This window comes from Macaca mulatta, chromosome 5 (assembly GCF_049350105.2).
Source record: "Macaca mulatta isolate MMU2019108-1 chromosome 5, T2T-MMU8v2.0, whole genome shotgun sequence".
NCBI lineage: Eukaryota > Metazoa > Chordata > Mammalia > Primates > Cercopithecidae > Macaca > Macaca mulatta.
In genome coordinates this window covers 20,013,829-20,035,945 of record NC_133410.1, presented here as the reverse complement: position 1 = coordinate 20,035,945, position 22,117 = coordinate 20,013,829, and the positions used below count along the sequence as shown (strand labels likewise).

The 22,117-nt window shown below is 38.3% G+C and overlaps 1 protein-coding gene across 3 annotated transcripts in view; it reads left to right on the top strand.

The window, feature by feature from the left end:
* Positions 1-22,117, top strand: part of KCNIP4 (potassium voltage-gated channel interacting protein 4) — a 1,220,174-nt gene that overhangs the window by 958,186 nt on the left and 239,871 nt on the right. The window contains exon 1 of one of the 3 annotated variants that reach the window (XM_015138058.3): positions 4,552-5,323. The exons of 1 other annotated variant lie outside the window; for it this stretch is intronic. In XM_015138058.3, the coding sequence (XP_014993544.1) occupies positions 5,212-5,323 (112 nt within the window). In that variant the 5' untranslated portion in view covers positions 4,552-5,211. Of the gene's footprint in view, positions 1-4,551; positions 5,324-22,117 lie in introns of those variants that run through there. One more of the 3 variants, XM_078003197.1, reaches the window with a different exon arrangement.

The following is a 22,117-nucleotide window of genomic DNA, read 5'->3' as shown; positions in this document are numbered from 1 at the left end:
AATCATCCTAACAAGGGTGATAAATTGTGAAGTGACAAGACAAAGAGAAAAGGATTTGGGCTTCTAGGGTGGTAAATTGTGGAAAGAAAAATATGCGGGGGAAATTAATGGAATATAAGGCTTATTTATAAGGTTTCTTATACAAAACCCATTGGTGCCAACTTTCTGCCCAGTGATTATAGTTGTTTCATCCTTCTCATACAGGAGAGCAGAAGGGAATACTTTACAAAGAGAAATTTACATATCTATCTCCTGCCTTGAGGCAGAAAGCGGGGAAGGTAGAGAGTTTTTCCTGAGTCTCCTATTTCAGTTGCATTCAATTGAAAATAACCCTTATGCCAAAGTGATGTATTTTGGAGTAACATTTTCTGATTCCCTTCATAGGCTAATCATCTTACATTTAAATTTGACTTAACTTGTTTCTATATGCGTTGTAATTCTATGCATTTGAAGAGAGAACAGGTAGATTGTAAATATATCTAATTTTAACGTTTTTCCTCAATCTTGCTACACTTATTTTTGCATTTATTATAATGTCAACAAACAGTATGAGGAACATTTCTTAAGCAAGACTATCGCCTGGTGAAATTTCAAACTGAAGCTATAACAAAGAAGGAAATATGATCAATTTCAGGTTTTAGATAAATCATTTAGATAAATCATTAAAGGATTTAAATAATCCTTTAAATTTGAGATTATTTAAAGGATCACAGTGGATTGGGGCAAGGAAATGTAAGTCTACTGACCCTGTCTCTTTAACAGACTGGTCAATTGATTTGGACATGCCTCCTTGGAGTGAGTTTTTACTTCTCTAAGAGTTTCTGTCAATATTTTCCTTTGGAACTCTCTTATCCAGTTACAGAGCCCCATGCAACATGGTGCAGAGGATGCTGACAGTCAAGCGGTGAATGATAAAGTAGGCAGAACCTGGTACCAAGTATACCCACATTCAAATCTCAGTTCTACCAAGTGCCATCTATGAGGCTTCGGGCAAGTGACTTAACCTTTTAAAGCCTGAATTTTCTCCTTGAAACCAAATTATTTCAGGGAACTATAAAAGGATTAAATTAGTTAATCTCTGTAAAAACTTTAGAGTAGTACCTGACACTTAAAGATTCTCCATAAATGTTGGTAGCTACTATTTTTGGAGTAAATCAGGTATAAGTCCTGGTTATGTCCCTTGTTGAATGTAATTTCATGAAAATAAATGAATCCCAATGCACCTTAGTTTTTTTTTTTATTCTTCTTTGAAATAGTGATAATAACACCTAACCTATTGATTTGGGGTGACCTATTGATTAATTTATACATGTAAACTACATAATACAGTGCCTGGCTTAGAATCAATGGGTAAAAGCCACTAGTGTACCTTTGGTATTCCCTTCCTTTGGTATGAAAGACAGACCTCTACTGGACACTCATTACAATGTAAAGAAAGGGGTGAGCATGTAAATGAGGGAGGAAGCCAGCGTGTTTTAATATGACAAACTGGGTTGGAGCTAGTAAATTACTGCAATGAAATGGTTGAGCCATGATCTGGAGTTACTTTTTTAAATTTTTAAATATTAAAAATAGAGGTAGAGTCTCACTGTGTTCCCCAGGCTGGTCTCAAACTCCTGAGCTCAAGTATCCTCCCACCACAGCCTCCCAAAGCGCTATGCAGGCAACTCTTCTTTCCCTGAGTGGCCCTAGATAAACATCGTTCCCCAGAGGTCCCCTGCTTCCCTAGACTTTTCAGATGAAGCATGAAACTCCTCTTATGGTGCTGTCACCTTACAAAATCTCACAGCTGGGGGTGCATGTGAAAGAGCCCCCGCATACTTGGGAGCCAGCAGATTCGATCGGGTAGCCACAGCTGACAGAGCTCAGAAAGCATGTGGTAAATGTAACTAATGCAGATAGGAAAGGGGTGGAACTCCAATCAGCTGGCAGATTCTAAGTAGAGAATGCTGTTGTCCTGAAGGGAAATTCTATCTGAAACCAACAAAATCATATTCATGGGACTTTATGTGAATTTCAAAAAGGATACGAATTTCATTCCTGGAAAAGATGTGGCAATGTTACAATCTGTAATTTTTATTTTTATTTTTTTATTTTTTATTTTTTTGAGACAAAGTCTCGTTCTGTCCCCCAGGTTGGACTGCAGTGGCAGGATCTCAGCTCACTGCAAGCTCCACCTCCCGGGTTCTTACCATCTTCCTGCCTCAGCCTCCCGAGTAGCTGGGACTACAGGCACCTGCCACTATGCCCGGCTAATTTTTTGTATTTTTAGTAGAGACGGGGTTTCACTGTGTTAGCCAGGATGGTCTCGATCTCCTGACCTCGTGATCCGCCCGCCTCGGCCTCCCAAAGTGCTGGGATTACAGGCTTGAGCCACCGCGCCCGGCCAAGATGTGGCAATTTTAAAATATTTTACCAACTCTCTAAACCAAGAGATCAATTGGCAAATATTTGCTGAAACATGCTGACAGAAATAAAGGGGAAAGCATGAATTTGGAAGCCAGACAAAGCAATGATTGAATTCTGGGTTTTCTAACCATGTGACCCCCTCTCAGCACTTTAGTTGTTTTCAACTACAATATGGTATGATGTAGGATTAGAAGACATGTTTACGTTTAACTTGACCTCATTAATTTCTGTAATTTTTTTTTAACTTTGGATTTCTATAGCTAAACGTCAGAGGAAATTTCAGAAAATGGTTACCTAAATTTTTTTTTTCCCACTAATTACTAAAACCTGCTTCCCCTCCACAGGCTTGCCAGCATAACTGAGAAGAAAATGTTTGGATGGATGGGTGATTGGGCAGATGGATACAAGGATATCTCTTATAAATATGTCATTCAAAATGAAAAGCACCTTTGGCAGGACCAGCGTATTTCTAGGACTCAAGGGAAAGAAACCACCCTGTGGGTTGAGACGATCAGCAGGTCTTCATGGGAAAAACACTGGAACTAGACCTGAGAGCGGGGGTGACAGGACCAGGGAAGAGCAGAGTCGTTTCATCCAAGCAGACCTTGCAGAGCCTCTAAAGAGTTGGAACTTCCGTCATCACCCCACAACTACCATATGCTGGGCAGGGGACCCCAGGGACTGGGCTCAACTCCCCACAGACTTAGTTAATTCTTACATCAACCATGAGAAGGGGGCATTCTCGTTTAAAACTGAGATTCAGAGATGGAGCGGATTCTCCAGGGTCATGGAGCTAGCAAGGGCAAGGCTAGGATTGTACCCAGGTCTACCAACCTCAAAACTTGAGCATGGTATACTATAATATTTCTAGTAATGATTCAAGTTACCGTTTTGGACGGTTGCTGCCTCTATAAAGTCTCCTTCCTCATACCACCCCTTTCCCAAATAGAGTTGACTTTCCCTCCTCGTGTTCCCACTGTACTGCGCAGGCATCTATCCGAGTGTTGGTGCATTTATTGGTCACATTTTACTTCATGCCTGCCTCCTCATTAAACTGTAAGCCCCCAAAAGCAGAGCTGAGCAATATTCATCATTTGATCATTCATGTACCATTTATAGTTCATAGTAGCAGCTTAATAAATGTTAATGAATGACTGACTGAATGAAAGCCTGTTGCCTTCCAGTCACTATGTCCACTGCTTGGCAAGTTAGTTAACCTCTTCATGCTTTATTTTCCCCATCTGCAAAGTTAAAATTATTAGAATTAACTTATAATCTGCCACTTATGTGGTAGATTAACTTATCTACCACGTACAGATGTAGGGATAAGTTAATTGTTGAAAAGTCACTACAGTATTGATGACCACATAGTAAATGCTTATTTAGTACATGGTAACTATTACTGTGATCACATTTTATTCCCATAATTCCCTTTAAACGGAGAACTTTAAATAAAGTGTTATGATCTTGACATCATAGAATAGGACCTGTTATTAGAATGGTTAAGTGTCTTGCACAAGATCACGTAGGGAGAAAGAAGCAGAACTTGCACATGTCCCTGGGGGTCTGAGATATTACTCACAAACCCTTATATTTCCAGTTCACATACAGGGTCCCTGTTGATTCTCTTCACCTCCATTTTTAGGTTGGGCTTCACCAGAGTGGAGATAACCAACAAAGTGATTCAGCCAGTGTGGTCCTGGCACAGCACAGGGTCTGTTTGGAGTGGTTTGGACTAGCACACCTGATGGCATCTTTGCGACGGTGCTGTCCACACTTCCCAGTTGACAGGAGTCACCTGGGCTTCTTACTTAATAACACACACTCCAGGCTCCTCTGATGAGTGTGGTTTTAACAAACAAGCCCAGGTTGTTTTTATCATCAGGGAAGTTTGTGAAACTTTGCTTTGAGAGAGGCTGAGGCCAGACTTTAAAGGACGATGGTAGTGCCCATCTTCCAAGGGGCAGTTATGAACATCTTTGTTGTTACTGGGTACTGCTCCGCCACGCCCTCCGTCCATGTTTGTAAATATAATATAAGGACTAAATCAATCTCCCTGATAATGCACCCAGCGTGATAGCAGAGACCAGAACAAGGAGTGGCGTGGCGGGGGAGGCTCAGGTGTTCTCCTTTGACAAAGTCATTGAATCACGGAGCTTTGCTCCTGCACTTTTCTCCCTGGAAAAGCTGCTTATAGACTTCCACGGGGGCTTTCAGAAAGGACCTGTAGGCACCAGCCACCAGAACTGATTATTTCCTAGCATTCAGAGAGGGGGCTGAGCTGTCTCCCAGAGGAGGCTCTAGGAAGACAGAGCAACAGCTTTGGCAAAAAGGGGCCATTCGCAAGCTTCCCAGGCAGCAAACTAGCGCGCAGATCTGTCCAGCCTCGCATCCTCAGCGAGGCAAGCGCGCGGTGCTCTCCCGGGCAAGTTTTTTAGGAGTGTCCCTTCTCGCCACGGACACGGCAAAGTCTCCAGTTCTCCGACAGACGTTTCCCTTGCAGCTCTGAAGTCGAATTACTCGCCCGCTGGCTGCAGCGTAGAGTGGAGAGGTCCGTGCGCTGTGGTTGCGGGGGGGAGCCCCGCCAGCCAAATGCCAGGATCAGCATGAGAGGCTGGACTTTAGTCCAGGTCTGTCCTCACCCCGGGGGACCGCCGGCTTTGCAGGGTGCAGCTGCGAGGAACTGCTCACTTTTTTCCCCTTGCAAGTCTTTGTTCCAAGCCTGACGTTGCTACGATTCTGTAATTAACTCCCTCCACTCCAAAGGGGTCTGGAGGCTGGGATGCTCTGCCAGCTCAGAGGATGTTGACTCTGGAGTGGGAGTCCGAAGGACTGCAAACAGTGGGTATTGTTGTGATTATATGTGCATCTCTGAAGCTGCTTCATTTGCTGGGACTGATTGATTTTTCGGAAGGTAAAGTGGTCGCTCCCAGTCTGTGCTGTTGGGCAGGTCTGGTTTAGAAGTAGATATAGATGCTACAGAAGTTAAGAGGGCTTAATACTCAAAGTAAAAGTTTTAAAATATACATGTTTGGCATAGAGCATCTAGTGACTGGACAGTTCATTTTGGTTTATCCAGATATTTTATATTAGAAGGGAAAGGATATTGTACCATTATCTTTCTATTTGAAATCTACTTGGGTTTAGCATTTTGTGGGTTAAATATTTTTCTAAGGTGGGAAGTTAGGACTCCTATGGGGTGATAATACGGGTTGGTATTTGGTTGTCAAGTTCATGTTGGCTACCACGCCTTAATGTCATTAGTGATTTCATCCTATGAAAGAGTATCTTGATTTGTGAAGAGAATATCTGTGTGTGCCTCATTAGTTAGGAGGTGTGAGGGTGAACCCGGGTGGGTTATTATGATATAAAATGGTAAGCTTTTGCTATGAAATTGAGTTAATGGGTGCTCAGCAAAAATGTGCTTGGAACACTTGATTTGCAAGTGTTTCATTTGCATTCCCCAGTGAGTCTCATTGCTCATGTGTCTCCTGAGTGGGAACTCATACACACGAGGCAGGACTGTTGCTATCAATAAAAATTAGATCCATCTAACATAAATTTTACTCTTGCTGTCCAAAATGAATTTTGTTATTCAAAGATTGGAGAGTTTTAAAAAGTTGATTAACTTTGCTTTAACTATTTGAATGTATATGTATGTATCAAACACACACACACACATTTTTTAAATAAAATAATGCTTTTACTAAAATAATACCCTTTGAATCATTTAAACCTAAATCATTTGATATCAATTCTACATGCAAGCCTTTCTCTCTTCCTAAGTGAAAGAATGGCGTCCCTGAGATACTTACTAATATTTCTTCCAGATATGGATATGATCTTTTATTGCCAAGTTATGAATATTTACCTCTCACATTGTGTCTAATGTGGGGAGATGGAAATATTTAAACTTGCCTATGCTTTCTGTAATCTTTCTAACTATAGGAGCTAAGACCTGATAGCTATGATGACATCATCCCAAAGCACATCCGGTATACAGGTTGTTTCTGTCAATATGTTAATAATGGTCAATGTATCTTATCTTCAGAAAGACCTTTTATTCTGCAAAGTAGGTTCATTAGATTCAAACTGTTGAGACAATATAAGAACATACATTCTCTTGTAATCTTCATATCTTCTTTAAAGTGTTCTCAATCAGTTCTGCTTTGACACAATACAAATAACACTGTAATGGTATTAAAACCTCAGAATTTAGTTTTTTCCTTTTCTTATATTTCACAGTAATTTTATTTAACCCCTGAAGGAAAATAATGCATAAGCAGGCTTCTCCAATGTTACACAATTTTCCATTCTCTTGTGATTTCTGCCTCAATGCACTAAATGCTAGTGTCTTAATACAGTATAAGTAATTTCAATTTCTATGATTGGAATACTTTGCTTCTATTTTATTTTGTCACCACGTTTTTGTTCTCTGGGCTTAGTTGAGCCATAGCCCCCAACTTTAGTGCATTGTACTGGAGCTTAGTTTCAGAGCTGGGTGCTAAAGGACAACCCCCACGAATGTATTGAGGAAGTCAACTTTCACAGTGCTATGAGGATAGCGCATAGTTCTTATATTGTCAATATTAATAATGTAGAAATTTAAAATCAAAAGTCCCAAGTGTAAGGTCCCTGGCAACGATTCAGCTTTTATTCTTCAAGGTCTGTTTCATATCACTTAAAGTTGAAGGTCTGCAGATTCAAACTTCAAATTTGAGTTTCAACAAAATGAAAATTAGAATTGTAAACCTGACTCCCCCAAATAGAATCACAGAAATTTTGAGTTGATCTGAAATGTCTTCCTTGGGAGAGATATCTAAATCATATTCCTATCCATATCTGAATCTATATTTCTATATCTACACACACACACACACACACACATAGAGATATACATAAATATTTTTAGATATTATGTGAAATGTTCAGTAAGCTGGAGAAAGTTTTGATTCCATATAGAATCCACGATCATGCTGAACCACAAGGATACAGGTTATCCCCATACATGAGGGAAGACCCGCATATACCTGTTGAGCAAGTCCCTTTTTCCTCTGAAATACATGTTAGGAAATATTAGTCTGGGCCAACTCTTATTTTGCATAGGAGACAACTACAATCCAGTGAGGTTAACTGACTTGTCATAAGGCAAATGTCACTGGGAGCAGAAGCAGGATCAAAAAATAAAGACTACTGAATCCTATACAGTGCTTTTCCTACTGCAACATACTTTTATACATCTTCCTTAATGTTGGGAAAAGGAATAAATGAAAATGCACATGGGAAGTTTCTGGAATTCTTGAGCCTTTTCCAGAATTGACTGTTAATATCATGTGAAATATTTGTGGCAGATGCATTTAAAAGAAAATCACATAATGGGCATATAATTTCTACAAGGTTTTGACCTCAATCCAGGAATGGGACCCAAGCATGGGATATAAATGAGCTAAGCCAGACCGCTGACTTTTGTCATAAATTAGAGGCAAGATTAGGACAAAAGCAAGCCAAGCTGTCTCCCCAGCCCCTTGCAAACCTCTACGATCTGCACTGAATTTTGACCAAATGTGACTTACATTCAATCATGAATGTCCAGTTCAAGCAGAGTCCAAGGATGAAGTCCAGTGAGAAGATGACACCTCTATCCTAGGCCTCCTGCCTGTTTCTTTAGACTATGACATTGTCTAAGCAGAAACAGAACCTGGACTTTTTGATCAGTAGCCAAGTAAAGGATTAAGAAAAAATTGCAGCTAAAGTGCAAACCACCATAAAAAATTAGATTATCAGAGCCTTCATTCTTTCTAGCTGCAAATAATAAAGGCTGACAGGGTTATCCCAATGCAAATTGCTGAATTCTTCATTAAGATTACATCACCTAGAAAATATAACCCACAAGAGGCCAGAGAATTAGCCTCTTTTTTATGGTGGAGAAGTGCAGGTGAAAAGGCCCAGAGTAGAAGTTTGAGCTTCTTTTAGGCAGCATTGAGCTTACATGCTGTCCTCAGGAAGCAGTGATACATCAATGGTACCATCATGGAATATTTTCTCCAGTGTGATTTTCTATATAATACATTAGAAAGTACTTCTGAGTTGATTTGAATGAGAGAGTCCATATTAATGTTGAGATAAAGCAGTATTGCCTTAATATTTTCATCTCTAATGTTGACTAGAATTAGACATAGAAAAGGGTTAAGGGAAACAATTCCTTGTTTCGGTTTCCAATTTTGATGGTCTTATTTTTTAAAAAAAAGTTTTAATTGAAATTCACGACTTAAGACTCAAAAGCAATTTGTAAAGAAGATCAAAATAACCAATGTGATTTTATTATGGGGATTTGAAATTTTGCACGTATTCACTCATTAGTAAGGGGAAGGAGAAAGAACACTCATGAGATTAAGCGCATCATTTCGTACTTTAGCTTGTGATCTTGTCATATTGAATTCTAATGTGTGCAGGGTACCCTGTTGGGTATTGACTGACAGGGTGGGAAAGTGTGAGATGAACATTGAAGTGCCCTCAACAAACTTCCATTCTAGTAAAGGAGACTACTTACTAAACAAGACAACAGGAAATAATGCTGGGCATAGGCCCAAGCCATGGCCGGTAGAAGCACAGGTAGAAAGGTTCATTCTGGAAAGGACTCCAGGGAAGGTTTAATGGAGAAGAAAACCTAGTTGTACAGGACCTTGGAGTGAGAGAAGCGTTTCCCAAATTGGAAAATCCAGGAAGAAGATTCCAGGCTGAGCAAAGAAATTGAGCTGTGACTCTAGGCGCAGACAATGGGTGGCTTGCGTGGATTAGGACAGTGAATTGAGTATGGCTCGTAGCACATGGGTCTAAGAACATTAAAATAAAATATGTGGCTGGATAAGTTACTTGGGGTTCAACACTAGAAGTGCAGACTTATTGCCTAGCCATTGAAGAGCCATTGACTCAAAGACTTCAACTTTCAGGGAGCAAGTGGTACAGATCCATGTTTTAGGTCGGTCAACCTGGGAGTAGGTGAAGATGAGTTCAGAGGTAAGAAGGTGGAAGCAGAGATACTAGTTATGCTTTTGTAGCAAGTCAGATGGGAGATTAGAAGGACAAAAATCCACAGAATTCCCTCCTCAATAAAATACTTGGCGAGAACTGTTCATTTCCAGTTTTTCCAGAAGTTCTTATTTAATATGATATCCATGACATGCAGCTCTTTGGAAACAATATATTTCTACTTTATTTCAGAGCCACTTTGTTTGGCTTTATTAAATATCTTTTTTATGAGAAAAGAAAGAAATTGTGGAGTATGCAGAGATCATAACTATAGGTATAGTGGAAGGAACTTAAAACTTTAGATAGATTTATCTGCTGTCTTACAAGGTCTTCAATTATTGTAAACTTTTTATTTTGAAAAATTTTACACCTAAAACAAGGTATAGAAAATAGTGTAATGAATTGTCATATATTCATTATCTAGCTTCAATAATTATCAGTACTTTGCCATTTGTTATATGGCTTGCATTTAATAAATATTTATTGATTGTCTACAGTATGTCAGGCACTAGGCTAGGCTCTAGAATATACAGATCAATTAAAGATAGTTGCTGCCTTCAAGAAACTCTCAGTTGCATAGGAAGAAAAAGAATACTAACAAATAAAATATAATACATCATGGTAAATAGACCAGTACAAGCAAATCCAAGAAGAATGTAAGGTAATTAAGTCCAAGTGGAGGAGATGAAAGCAATCAGAGATGACTCCATGGTGGAGGTGACCTCTAATCCTGGTTTTTATGGATGAAGAGAAGTGTATAAGATTGATATGTAAGAATGGTGCTTATGCAAGTACTATATGTAAAACACTGGGTGAGGTAACACCATGTACAAGCACAGGGCCATGATACACCATGTGAAATTCCTGGAACAACAATAAAAAGTAGGAGAGGAGTTGACAGTTTTATTCCTTCTCCTTAATTGTACAATTATCCTTGCTGTTTAGCACAGTGCTTGGTATATAGAAGTTACTGAAGAAAATTATGGCCTGAACGCCATTTGCCTCCATACAGGAATAGTGCCAGTACACATCTGCTTATCCCACATAATAAATAACTTCCAGTACCATTTTCAGGTTTCCAAAGTAGCCTAAAACTATTGATTCGTTAAGATTTTTGTTATATATATTTTTTCTGTTAGTAACATTTCACATCAAAATCCCCTCGCAAAGTGAAGATACCTGCACAGCAAACACATCTGTTTGTTAGAACTCCTGAGCCAGGGAGATAATTTCAATTAAGATAACCAACAATGAGCTGCAGAATCCCAGCTTATAGGAACTCTGGTTTGCTGGAAAAGCAACACTTTCAATTCTGTAACCGGAAAAACGTTTAGATTTATTGCTAAAATATAACAAATATGTATTACTGTGTGGAAGGGAAGGGAGGATGGTCAGGTGTTTTACTGCCTTCGAGAAATTTCCAAATTGGTTAGAGGCCAAACAGCTCATGAGTAACTAATCCAAGATGAAAAAGTATTGTGAGAGGGAGTAAGGCCTTTAGAAAACTGAAAAAGAAGAGCCATCTAGAAGATTCTGGCGAAGGCTGCATAAAGATGGTAACATTTTAAATCTCAAGACTTGAGAGATCCAAAACTTTGACAGGTACAGACTAGAAATTAAAAGCAGAAATTTGAACTGTATTTTTAAAAGACAGGCAGTTTCCTGAACTCATTTTTGTAATCAGATTGGCACTAAAGATTTCATTATTTAAAATACCAAGTTTCTGCTTGGACCTGGCAATGTGCTTGATACTGATTAGTTTGGGGACTATTATTTTCCAGTTCTAATTATTTTTACTTACTTTGGTAACTTGTGCCTCATCCAATCTGGAAGAGGAGAGCTATAATTTTAAGTGGGCAGTCAGGGGAGTAGAAGGGGAATGCCTTCCAGTCAAAAATCATCAGGAAACACACCTGTGGTTGAATAATTTTCTTTTATTATTCATTGCAGAAAGAGAGAATACACGCTGCAGAGAAAGGTGGAATGTCTCAGAGAGTGTTAGGATTTATTACAGGGTTTGAGCTCATTTTGGTGCCTTTGGAGAAGGTTTAAGGGAGCAAGACATTGGCCTGGACAGGAAGCTGTCAAGAAGCCAGAGTCATGTATGATTGGGTAGCTGGTATCTACAAGTAGTGAAGACTAGACAGAGGTGAAAGCTCTAATAGGTAAAGCAGCAGCAGTTACTTGTATTAGCTGGGATAGGATATATTTGATTATTTTTGTGGTTTAAAGTTCATGTTAGGCCAGGCGTGGTGGCTCACGCCTGTAATCTCAGCACCTTGGGAGACCGAGGCGGGTGGATCACCTGAGGTCAGGAGTTTGAGACCTGCCTGACCAACATGGAGAAACCCTGTCTCCCCTAAAAATACAAAATTAGCAGGGCGTGGTGGTGCATGCCTCTAATCCCAGCTACTCTGGAGTCTGAGATGGGAGAATCGCTTGAATCCAGGAGGCGGAGGATACAGTGAGCCAAGAATCATGCCACTGCACTCCAGCCTGGGCAACAAGAGCAAAACTCCATCTCAAAAACAAAGAAAAAGTTCATGTTTTTGCTTCTGTTCAAACATGAGATAGAGTGCTCTTGTTGTTATATTGATCAACTGTGGGTCCACAGTGGTGTTTTCTGATGTCCATATTCTATGAAATGGCTTATCATCAGCAAGAAAACAACAAGACCTAACTAATAAACCAGCTTAGCACCTTCCGGGTGCCCACAGGTGCTTTTCATCGTCTCTCACATAACAAGGGAGAAAGCAGAATAAGGCGAGAGGGAAGAGTATAGGCTATAAAGCAGACAGATTTGAGTTTAACTCCTAATTCACTAACTGTGAACAAGTTACTTAATCCTCCCAAGCTTCGATTTCCTTTTCCTATAATGGGGTTAATAATCCCAGTCTTTGAAGGTTATTGTAGGGAATACTAAAATATAACTGGAATATCTAGCTCTATTCTTCATCCACAAATAGGAGCCAATCAGTGCCTTTCTTGTAATTGTGTTGAAACAACAGTTGCCACATTCCAGTTTCTTGAGTTTGACTAGCCGTTCTCTGAAGAATGCTTCAGAATCACCTAGCTGACCTGTTAGACCCAGATTGTTGGGCCCAACCCATGGAGTTTCCAATTCAGTAAATCTGGGGTTGGGGCCTGGGAATTCGCATTTCTAATGGGTTCTTACTTGAGGATCATGCTGCTGGTCCAGGGACCAAACTTTGAGAACCATTGAGTTAGGTAATAAATTAGAAAGGCCAAACCCATGGTATCTGCAGTGTGTTCTGTGCCAAGTTGTCTGACGCCTGCTGAGCTTGATTCTCAAGCAGTGGCCAGCCAACTTTTTCAGCAGTAAACATTTTAGATTTTGTGGGCCATGCAGTCTGTCACAACTCCTCAACTCTGTTGTAGCGCAAAAGCAGCCATAGATAATATGCAAACAGATAGGTGTGGCCATGTTCTAATAAAACATTGTAGATGTTCTTTGAATCCCATATGATTTTCATATGTCACAATATATTTATTTAATGTCTGCCTCTTTAACTATGATTTTACATGTGAAACAATGTTTAGCTGGCAGGTGATACTAAAATTGACAACAGACTAGATTTGGCCTTACACTGTATGTTGCCAGCCCTTGTTCTAGAGTTGGCAATAAAGGGAACCATTGAGAACCAGGTCTCAGGTTGATGACTTATTGTTTTTTGGAAATTTAACTAGATTTTTCTGTCCCTTCTGTATTATTGAGGGGATGGAGGTCTAGTCTCCTTTTCAGGGGGTTGGTGGAATTGTCTGCCAAATTATCAAGTGATTTAAATTAACACATATGTGTTTGTTCAATAAAATGACTTCCTTTTCCCTGACTTCACTGCTGGACCAACTTAGATAGTTGTTATATAAATTAAGCCAGCTGCCTGGTATTGTCATACAAGGAATCAATGCTTGAGTGCCTTGTCCTACTGGTTTTCATTTTCAGTATTATTGTCTCTTGGAAAAGTTGATAATATACTCTTTTCATTGAGTTTGCAAACTCTTATTTCCTAGATTTTTTAAAGACCCATTTCAATTTTTAAAATTACATTGCTATTCACAATGAGCCTTTTGAGTCTAGGACACATACATTCAATCAACAAATAGTAAAAAATAAAATCACCTTAAGTCTGCACTCTCTTAAAAATAAAAGATCCATAAGTAGTGGATAAGATCATGGTCTTTGAAGTGAGACAGACCTAGAGTTCATTTCCAGCTTTTCTTTTTACTGGCTGTGATCTTGGAGAAGATATAACCACCTGAACCCCAGTTGTCTCATTTGTAAAATGGAATACTAGTCGTAGCTACCTCACGGCATCATTGTGAAATTTAAATTAAATGATACTTGTTAAAACTCTCCTTAGCACAGTGCCTATCACACAGAGCTCAATAAATATTGGGCATTATTTATAGTGTTAACATCATTGTTTTCTTTGCTTTGCATAGTCATCATACCTATTATTAGCATAATCATTTATTCAGTCATCCAGGAAAGAAAGGTTTTCGAGTATGATCTGTGTACCAAGAACTGTATTAGTTATTGAGAATATAAAGATGTAATTTTTACTATGTTGGGTTTATATATAAATGAACATACCAATAAATTAGTTTAGTAAATTGCCTGGGCCTCACATCTATGTAGATTTTAGAGAGGCATAAAAGAAAGATTGACCAATCCTATTTAGAAAGTGGAGAGCATCAGAAAGGACTCAAAGAGGTGATCTTTGAGCTGCATCTGAGCAACACTTTTAGCACTCAGCATCAAGCAGACTGGAGAACCACTGGCAATTGATAAATCCTACTTTAGCATTTCCAAGAACACCTCATGCTGATCTCAGTTTCAAATTCCTGGCTTATATTATTCACAGAACTCCTTCTCCTACACAAATGCCACTCTTCTTTCCCCATTTCAGCTTTAAGTGAAACCCACCCTCTCTTTAATACCACCCTTTCTTCCTAATCTGAATTCAGTTACTCCTGATGTATGTAGTACAGCAAACACAACACTTAATAATGAACCCTGATGCCCTGTCCCTGAAATCACTTAATTTGTGTTCGTTCATTTTCTCTCCAGCTGAACAAGAGAGAACACCCTACCTCAGTACAGTGTGAATTTTCCCTGTGTTTCCACTGTATCCAGAGCTGTATGGAGTGTGTTACCCAGGCTCAATGATACAGGCATAAACAGATACCTCGTGTTCTTGCACTTCACATTGTTGTGCTTTGCAGATAATGCGCTTTTTACAAAGTGAAGGCTTCTGGCAACCCTGCTGAGCAAGCCTTTTGGTGCCGTTTTTCCAACAGCACGTGCTCACTTTGTGTCTTTGTGTCACATTTTGGAAATTTTTACAGTATTTCAAACATTTTCATTATTATTGTATCTGTTTTAGCGATCTTTGACTAGTGATCTTTGGTGTTACTAGAGAAATTTTTGTACCACATACACCAGGAATAATCGAGATCAGATTAGGAGCACCATGAACCACATCCATATAAGATTGCAAACTTAATCTATAAATACTGTGTGTGTTCTGACTGCTCCACTGACCGGCCATTCCCCAATCTCTCTCCCTCTCCACAGGGCCAGCCTGTTCCCTGAAACACAGCAATATTGAAATTATGCCAATTAATAATCCTACAATGGCCTCTAAGTGTTCAAGTAAAGGGAAGATCATACATCTCTCACTTTAAATCAAAAGCTAGAAAGCATTAAGCTTTAGTGAGGAAGGCATGTTGAAAGTCAAGATTGGCCGAAAGCTAAGCCTCTTGTGCCAGTTAGCCAAATTGTGAATACAAAGAAATCATTCTCAAAGGAAATAAAAAGTGCTACCTCACTGAACACATGAAGGATAAGAAAGCAAAACAGCCTTATTGCTAATATGGAGAAAGTTTTAGGGATCTGAATAGAAGATCAAACCAGCCATAGCCTTCCCTTAATTCAAAGCTTAACCCAGAACAAGGCCCTAACTCTCTTCACCTCTGTGAAGGCTAAGAGAGGTAAGGAAGCTACAGAAGAAAAGTCTGAAGCTAGCAGATGTTGGTTCATGAGGTTTAAGGTAAGAAGTCATCTCCATAACATAAGAATGCAAGGTGAAGCAGCAAATACTAATGTAGTAGCTACAGCAAGTTACCTAGAAGGTCTAGCTAAGGTAACTACACCAAACAACAGATTATCAATGTAGATGAAACAACCTTCTACTGGGAGAAGATGCTATCTAAAAGTTTCATAGCTAGAGAGGAGAAGTCAATGTCTGGTTTTAAAGCCTCAAAGGACGTGCTGACTCTCTTAGCAGCTAATGCAGCTGATGACTTTAAGTTGAAGCCAGTCCTCATTTACCATTCCAACCTAGACTTCACCAGGATTCTATTCCATCTCAAGAAACCACTTTCTTTGCCCATCTAGAAGAAGTTACTCCTCATTTGTTCTAGTTTGATCATGAGATTGTAGTAGTTCAGTTAAATATTCAGGGTCCACTTCTAAGTCTAGTTCTCTTGCTATTTCCACAACATTTGCAGTTACTTCCTCTACTGAATTATTAAACCCCTCAAAATCATTCATGAGAGTTAAAGTCTACTTTTTGGCTGATTTAAAAATTATGCTAAATCTACTCTGCCTGTGTTCTATAAGTGGAACAAAGCCTGAATGACAAAACATCTGTTTACAGCATAGTTTCCTGAAAGTTTTAAACCCACTCTTGAGACCTACTGCTCACAAAGAGATTCCTTTCAAAATATTAGTGCTCAGTGACAATGCACCTGGTCGTCCAGGAGCTCTGACGGAGATGTATTAATGTTGTTGTTATGCCTCTGAACACAACATCCATTCTGCAGCCCTTACATCAGGGAGTAATTTTGACTTTCACATCTTATTATTTAAGAAATACATTTTGTAAAGCTATAGCTGCCATAAAGAGTGATTCTTGTGATAGATCTAGACAAAGTAAATTGAAAACCTTCTGGAAAGGATTCGCCATTCTATATGCCATTAAGAACTTTCACAATTCATTATTGGAGGTTAAAATAACACAGGAGTTTGGAAAAAGTTGACTTCAACTCTCATGAATGATTTTGAGGGGTTCAATAATTATTAATTCATTAATATTTATTATTTTTTATTATAATAATAATAATTATAATAATAATTTTTTATAATAATTAATTAATTATTAATTATTGAATTAATAATTCAATAATTATTCAGTAGAGGAAGTAACTGCAAATGTAGAAATAGCAAGGGAACTAGAATTCGAATGGGGAGCCTGAATATTTAACTGAACTACTACAATCTCATGATCAAACTAGAACAAATGAGGAGTACCATCTTCTAGATGGGCAAAGAAAGTGGTTTCTTGAGATGGAATCGACTTCTGGTGAAGATGCTATGAACATTATTGAATTGATAGCTAAGAATTTAGAATACTACATAAACTTAATTGAGAAAGCAGCAGCAGGATTTGAGAGGATTGAGTCTAATTTTGAAAGAAGTTCTACAGTAGATAAAATAACAGCATCACATGCTACAGGGAAATCTCTTGTGAAAGGAAGAGTTCAATCAATGAGGCAAATTTCATTGTCTTATTTTAAGAGATTGCCACAATTACTCCAAACTTCAGCAACTATCACCTTGATCAGTCAGCAGCCAACAACATTAAGGCCAGTTCTACCAGCAAAAATATTATACTTGCTTATCTTTTCGCAATATTGCTGAAGAATCAAATGATTGTTAGCAATTTTTAATAGTAAAGTATCTTTAAAGTACAGGTTGCACATTGTTTTTTAGACATAATGCTACTGCACACTTAATAGACTACAGTATTGTGTAAACATAACTTTTATATTCACAGGAAAACCATAAAAGGAAAGTGTGATTTGCTTGATTGTGATTATTTTTATTGTAGTGGTCTGGAACAGAACCCACACTATTTTTGAGGTATGGCTGTATTTATCAGTGGGTTCTTCAATTGCATCTTTAATAGATTGTCCTTTTAAATCAATATACTTGTCCTTTTAAACCAACATGCTTTTTAAATCAATATACTTGTCTTATCTCAACCTCATCCCCGTACTGGGAAGTATACCTTAGGCAGAAAAAAAGAGGCTCTGACTCTGAAACTTCTATGGCTCCTTCTCCCTTTCTTCTGTGCCTATCTCATGCTCTAGTGCTAGCAAACTCCCCATCATTTTCCAAACACTCTCTACTGTTTCATTTTCATGCCTTTCTTTGAAGTATGAACGCTCCTCCTTCTAGAACACATCTCTTAGGTGTTCACATGATTCTGATTAACTCCTTCTTATCCTTTAAGCTCAGCTTAGGAGGTATTTTTTCCAGAAAACCTCCTTTGAACCACCTAGTTAGATCAAGTGCCTGTTTCATAGTACTTCAAAGTGCATTAAACTCTTGATTTCTATGTCTTTCTCTTTTGATAAATTTCAAGCATCACGTAGGTAGAACACTTATCTTTCTATCCTCAACGCCCTGTGGGAGTCAGTGAACTGTTAGGTGGATCATGGACAGGCAAGTTTATTCAGAGGCTCTGGTAATATAATAGTTACTCAGAATTTACACAACAGGCTTGAATTAGTACATTAATAATTTTTAAACATTTTGTTTTAGGCAGGGATTCTCAACATTGGCACTATGAACACTTGGGTCTGGATGATTCTTTGAGTTACGTGCTGTCTTCTGCACTATAGGATGATTGACAACATCCCTGGTCTCTACCAACGAAATGCCAATAGCACCTTTCTGGGAGTTGTGACAAGTGAAAGTGTTTCAAGGCACTGCCAAATGTCCAGTGGGTGCAGGGTAGGTGAGATCACTCCCCCAACCCTCATTGAGAACCTCAGAGTTGAGGTATAACCAAACACAATTTGTAAGCCTTTATATATACTTGCTTTCATAAATTACAAAACTAAATTTAAATTTGAAAACATCAATACACTGAAAATTATTGGAAACCAAACCCGAGTGTTGGGGAAGTATATGATTTTCTACTACAGAGGTAATAAACAATCATTGAGGAAAACGTATAAATACAAAAGAAAGAAACATGAGGAAAATACCCCCAGTCCCACCATTCTAACAATAACCACTGATAATATTTTCATTTGTTTATTTTCAATATTTTTCTCCATGTATATCTGATCGTTTAAACTTAGTAATATTGTATTACTATAAAATTTTACACAGATTTAAATTCAATATTAGAACACAGGTATTTTTACATTAGATTACAGATTTTTCATAAATATTTTAATACCTATATTATAGTCTATAAATGTGTATAATATAGTTTACTAATCCTGACTTTAGAATAAGTAATTTCTTCTTTTAGTATTTGGAAAATTATGTAATAAATTGTGTGTGAAGTTCCTTATGTATTTAGAATTGTGTTCTTAAGATAGAGTCATAGAGTGGAATTAATGGAACAAGAGAATGAACTGTTTCAAGTCTTCACACACACACACACACACACACACACACACACACACACAGAGAGAGAGACATGGCAAATTTGCATTTCAAAAGGGACACTCAAATTTACCTGTCCCACTGTAATGTGGGGAGTAACCAGTGGTTTGGGCTCACTGCAGTGTCAGGACATGCTATTGATTAGGGTACACTTGGAAGGTGAGCCCTAATGACATGCTGACAAGCTCAATGTTAATGGGTGTTAGTGATTCCAAGAACCTTTGTCTTAGGAATGGACTGCTAATGGCTTTTAAACCAATATTAGGAATTTTAATTTTCTGTAAGTATGAAATTCTCATTAGAGCTTGAAAATACTTTTCCTGTTCTCCTCTCTTGCCAATCCAGATACATCCCTTTATGAAAAGGGCTAACACTTTTATCAATTATCACATCCATTTTAACCATCAAGCCTGGTACTAAGCAGGCATTAGATTATTCATGGAAAGAAAAAATAATATACTTTTGTACCAGATGAAGTATTTCCTGGGTCTGTTTATTTAGGAGGAAAATTGGCATGCATAAAACTATTGCTATGCATATTCAGATAAATATTTCCTGGGACTTAGTAGTAGATGTGGTTTACTTAGATGAATTTAAATAGCAGGGAGGCAGTAAAGAGAGTAATATCTCTATTTATTTTTATACTTTAAGTTCTAGGGTACATGTGCACAACGTGCTGGTTTGTTACATAGGTATATATGTGCCAGGTCGGTTTGCTTCACCCATCAACTCGTCATTTGCATTAGGTATTTATCCTAGTACTATCCCTCAGCCAGCACCCCACCTCCAACAGGCCCTAGTGTGTGACGTTCCCTGTCCTGTGTCCATGTGTGTTCTCATTGTTCAACTCCCATCTATGAGTGAGAACATGCAGTGTTTGGTTTTCTGTCCTTGTGATAGTTTGCTGACAATGATGGTTTCTGGCTTCATCCATGTCCCTGCAAAGGACATGAACTCATCCTTTTTTATGGCTGGATAGTATTCCATGGTGTATATGTGCCACATTTTCTTAATCCAGTCTATCATTGATGGAGATTTGGGTTGATTCCAAGTCTTCACTATTGTGGATAGTGCCGCAAAATACATACGTGTGCGTGTGTCTTTATAGTAGCATGTTTTATAATCCTTTGGGTATATACCCAGTAATGGGATCGTTGGGTCAAATGGTATTTCTAGTTCTAGATCCTTGAGGAATCGCCGCATTGTCTTCCACAGTGGTTGAGCTAATTTACACTCCCACCAACAGTGTAAAAGCATTCCTATTTCTCCACATCCTGTCCAGCATCTGTTGTTTCCTGACTTTTTAATTATTGCCATTCTAACTGGTGTGAAATGGTATCTCATTGTGGTTTTGATTTGCATTTCTCTGATGACCAGTAATGATGAGCATTTTTTTCATGTGTCTTGTTGGCTGCATAAATGTCTTCTTTTGAGAAGTGTCTGTTCATATCCTTTGCCCACTTTTTGACAGGGTTGTTTTTTTCTTGTAAATTTGTTTAGGTTTTTTCTAGATTCTGGATATTAGCCGTTTGTCAGATGGCAGATTGCAAAAGTTTTCTGCCATGCTGTAGGTTGCCTGTTCACTCTGATGGTAGTTTCTTTTGCTGTGCAGAAGCTCTTTTGTTTAATGAGATCCCGTTTGTCTATTCTGGCTTTTGTTGCCATTGCTTTTGGTGTTTTAGTCATGAAGTCTTTGCCCATGCCTATGACCTGAATAGTATTGCCTAGGTTTTCTTGTAGGTTTTTTATGGTTTTAGGTCTTACATTTAAGTCTTTAATCCATCTTTAGTTAATTTTTGTATAAGGTGTAAGGAAGGGATCCAGTTTCAGCTTTCTACATCTAGTTAGCCAGTTTTCCCAGCACCACTTATTAAATAGGGAATCCTTTGCCCATTGCTTGTTTTTGTCAGATTTGTCAAAGATCAGATGGTTGTAGATGTGTGGTGTTATTTCTGAGGCCTCTGTTCTGTTCTATTGGTCTATATATCTGTTTTGGTACCAGTACCATGCTGTTTTGGTTACTGTAGCCTTGTAGTATAGTTTGAAGTCAGGTAGTGTGATGCCTCCAGCTTTTGGTTTAGGATTGTTCTTTTGGCTTAGGATTGTCTTGGCAATGTGGGCTTTTTTTTGGTTCCATATGAACTTTAAAGTAGTTTTTTCCAATTCTGTAAAGAAAGTCATTGGTAGCTTGATGGGGGTGGCATTGAATCTATAAATTACCTTGGGCAGTATGACAATTTTCATGATATTGATTCTTCCAATCCATGAGCATGGAATGTTCTTCCATTTGTTTGTGTCAAGAGAGTAATATCTTTCATAAGAGGCATGCCCATGTTCATCTCAAGTAAATGTGTGGGGTATCTTGTTCATGTGACAAAGATGAAGACAAATAATCATAAATATTTTGAGTAAGAAGACATGAAAGCTCATTCAAACTTCTCCAAGATATAGGTCATGATAAAGTAATGAGTTGCCCAGGGTCCCTTTGTGACTTAATAGTAGAACTTAGTTGTAGAGGCAGAATGGTACTAAGGTTAGGACACACTGAGCTTTGAAGATAGGTCAAATTTTTCCAGAAATGCTGCTGGCTGTCGTCCTATGCAAATCACCAAACCTCTCTGAACCTCAGTTTCCCTGCCCACAGGATGAAAATCATCATAATACCAACTTCACAGAGTGCTTCTGAGACACAGAATAATTTTGATACAAGCCACATACCTAGTATTCATTTAAATGGTAAGCACTAATTAAAAGTGCCTAGTATTGTAACCTAGATTTTCTAATGAAGACACACTTTAGTGTGTCTTCTTCATACATAACTATTGGTAGGAAGAATCCCAAACATTGTGAATAGAATATTGCCAAAAACATTATTTTCTTTATGCTGATTTTGAGTATTTGTCTCTTGTAAGTTATAGTAAGCTTAGTTCTGTTACACATGAGATAATCCATAGGTATTTTCCATTTTTATAGATAAAGAAATTTCTTCAAATTTGCTGAGTAACTTGACTACATTATGAACTAGCAATCAGTAGAACTGGAATCAACTACAATCTTCTGAAGTTAGAGCTCAAGTTTTTCTATGTTAATCTTCCTTTTAGTACTAAGTGTTCTTTTTTGTTTTCTAAATCTCTATGATAAGTGAAGACATACTCTAAGGTACCTGGATTAGTAAGATCAGGATAGTAC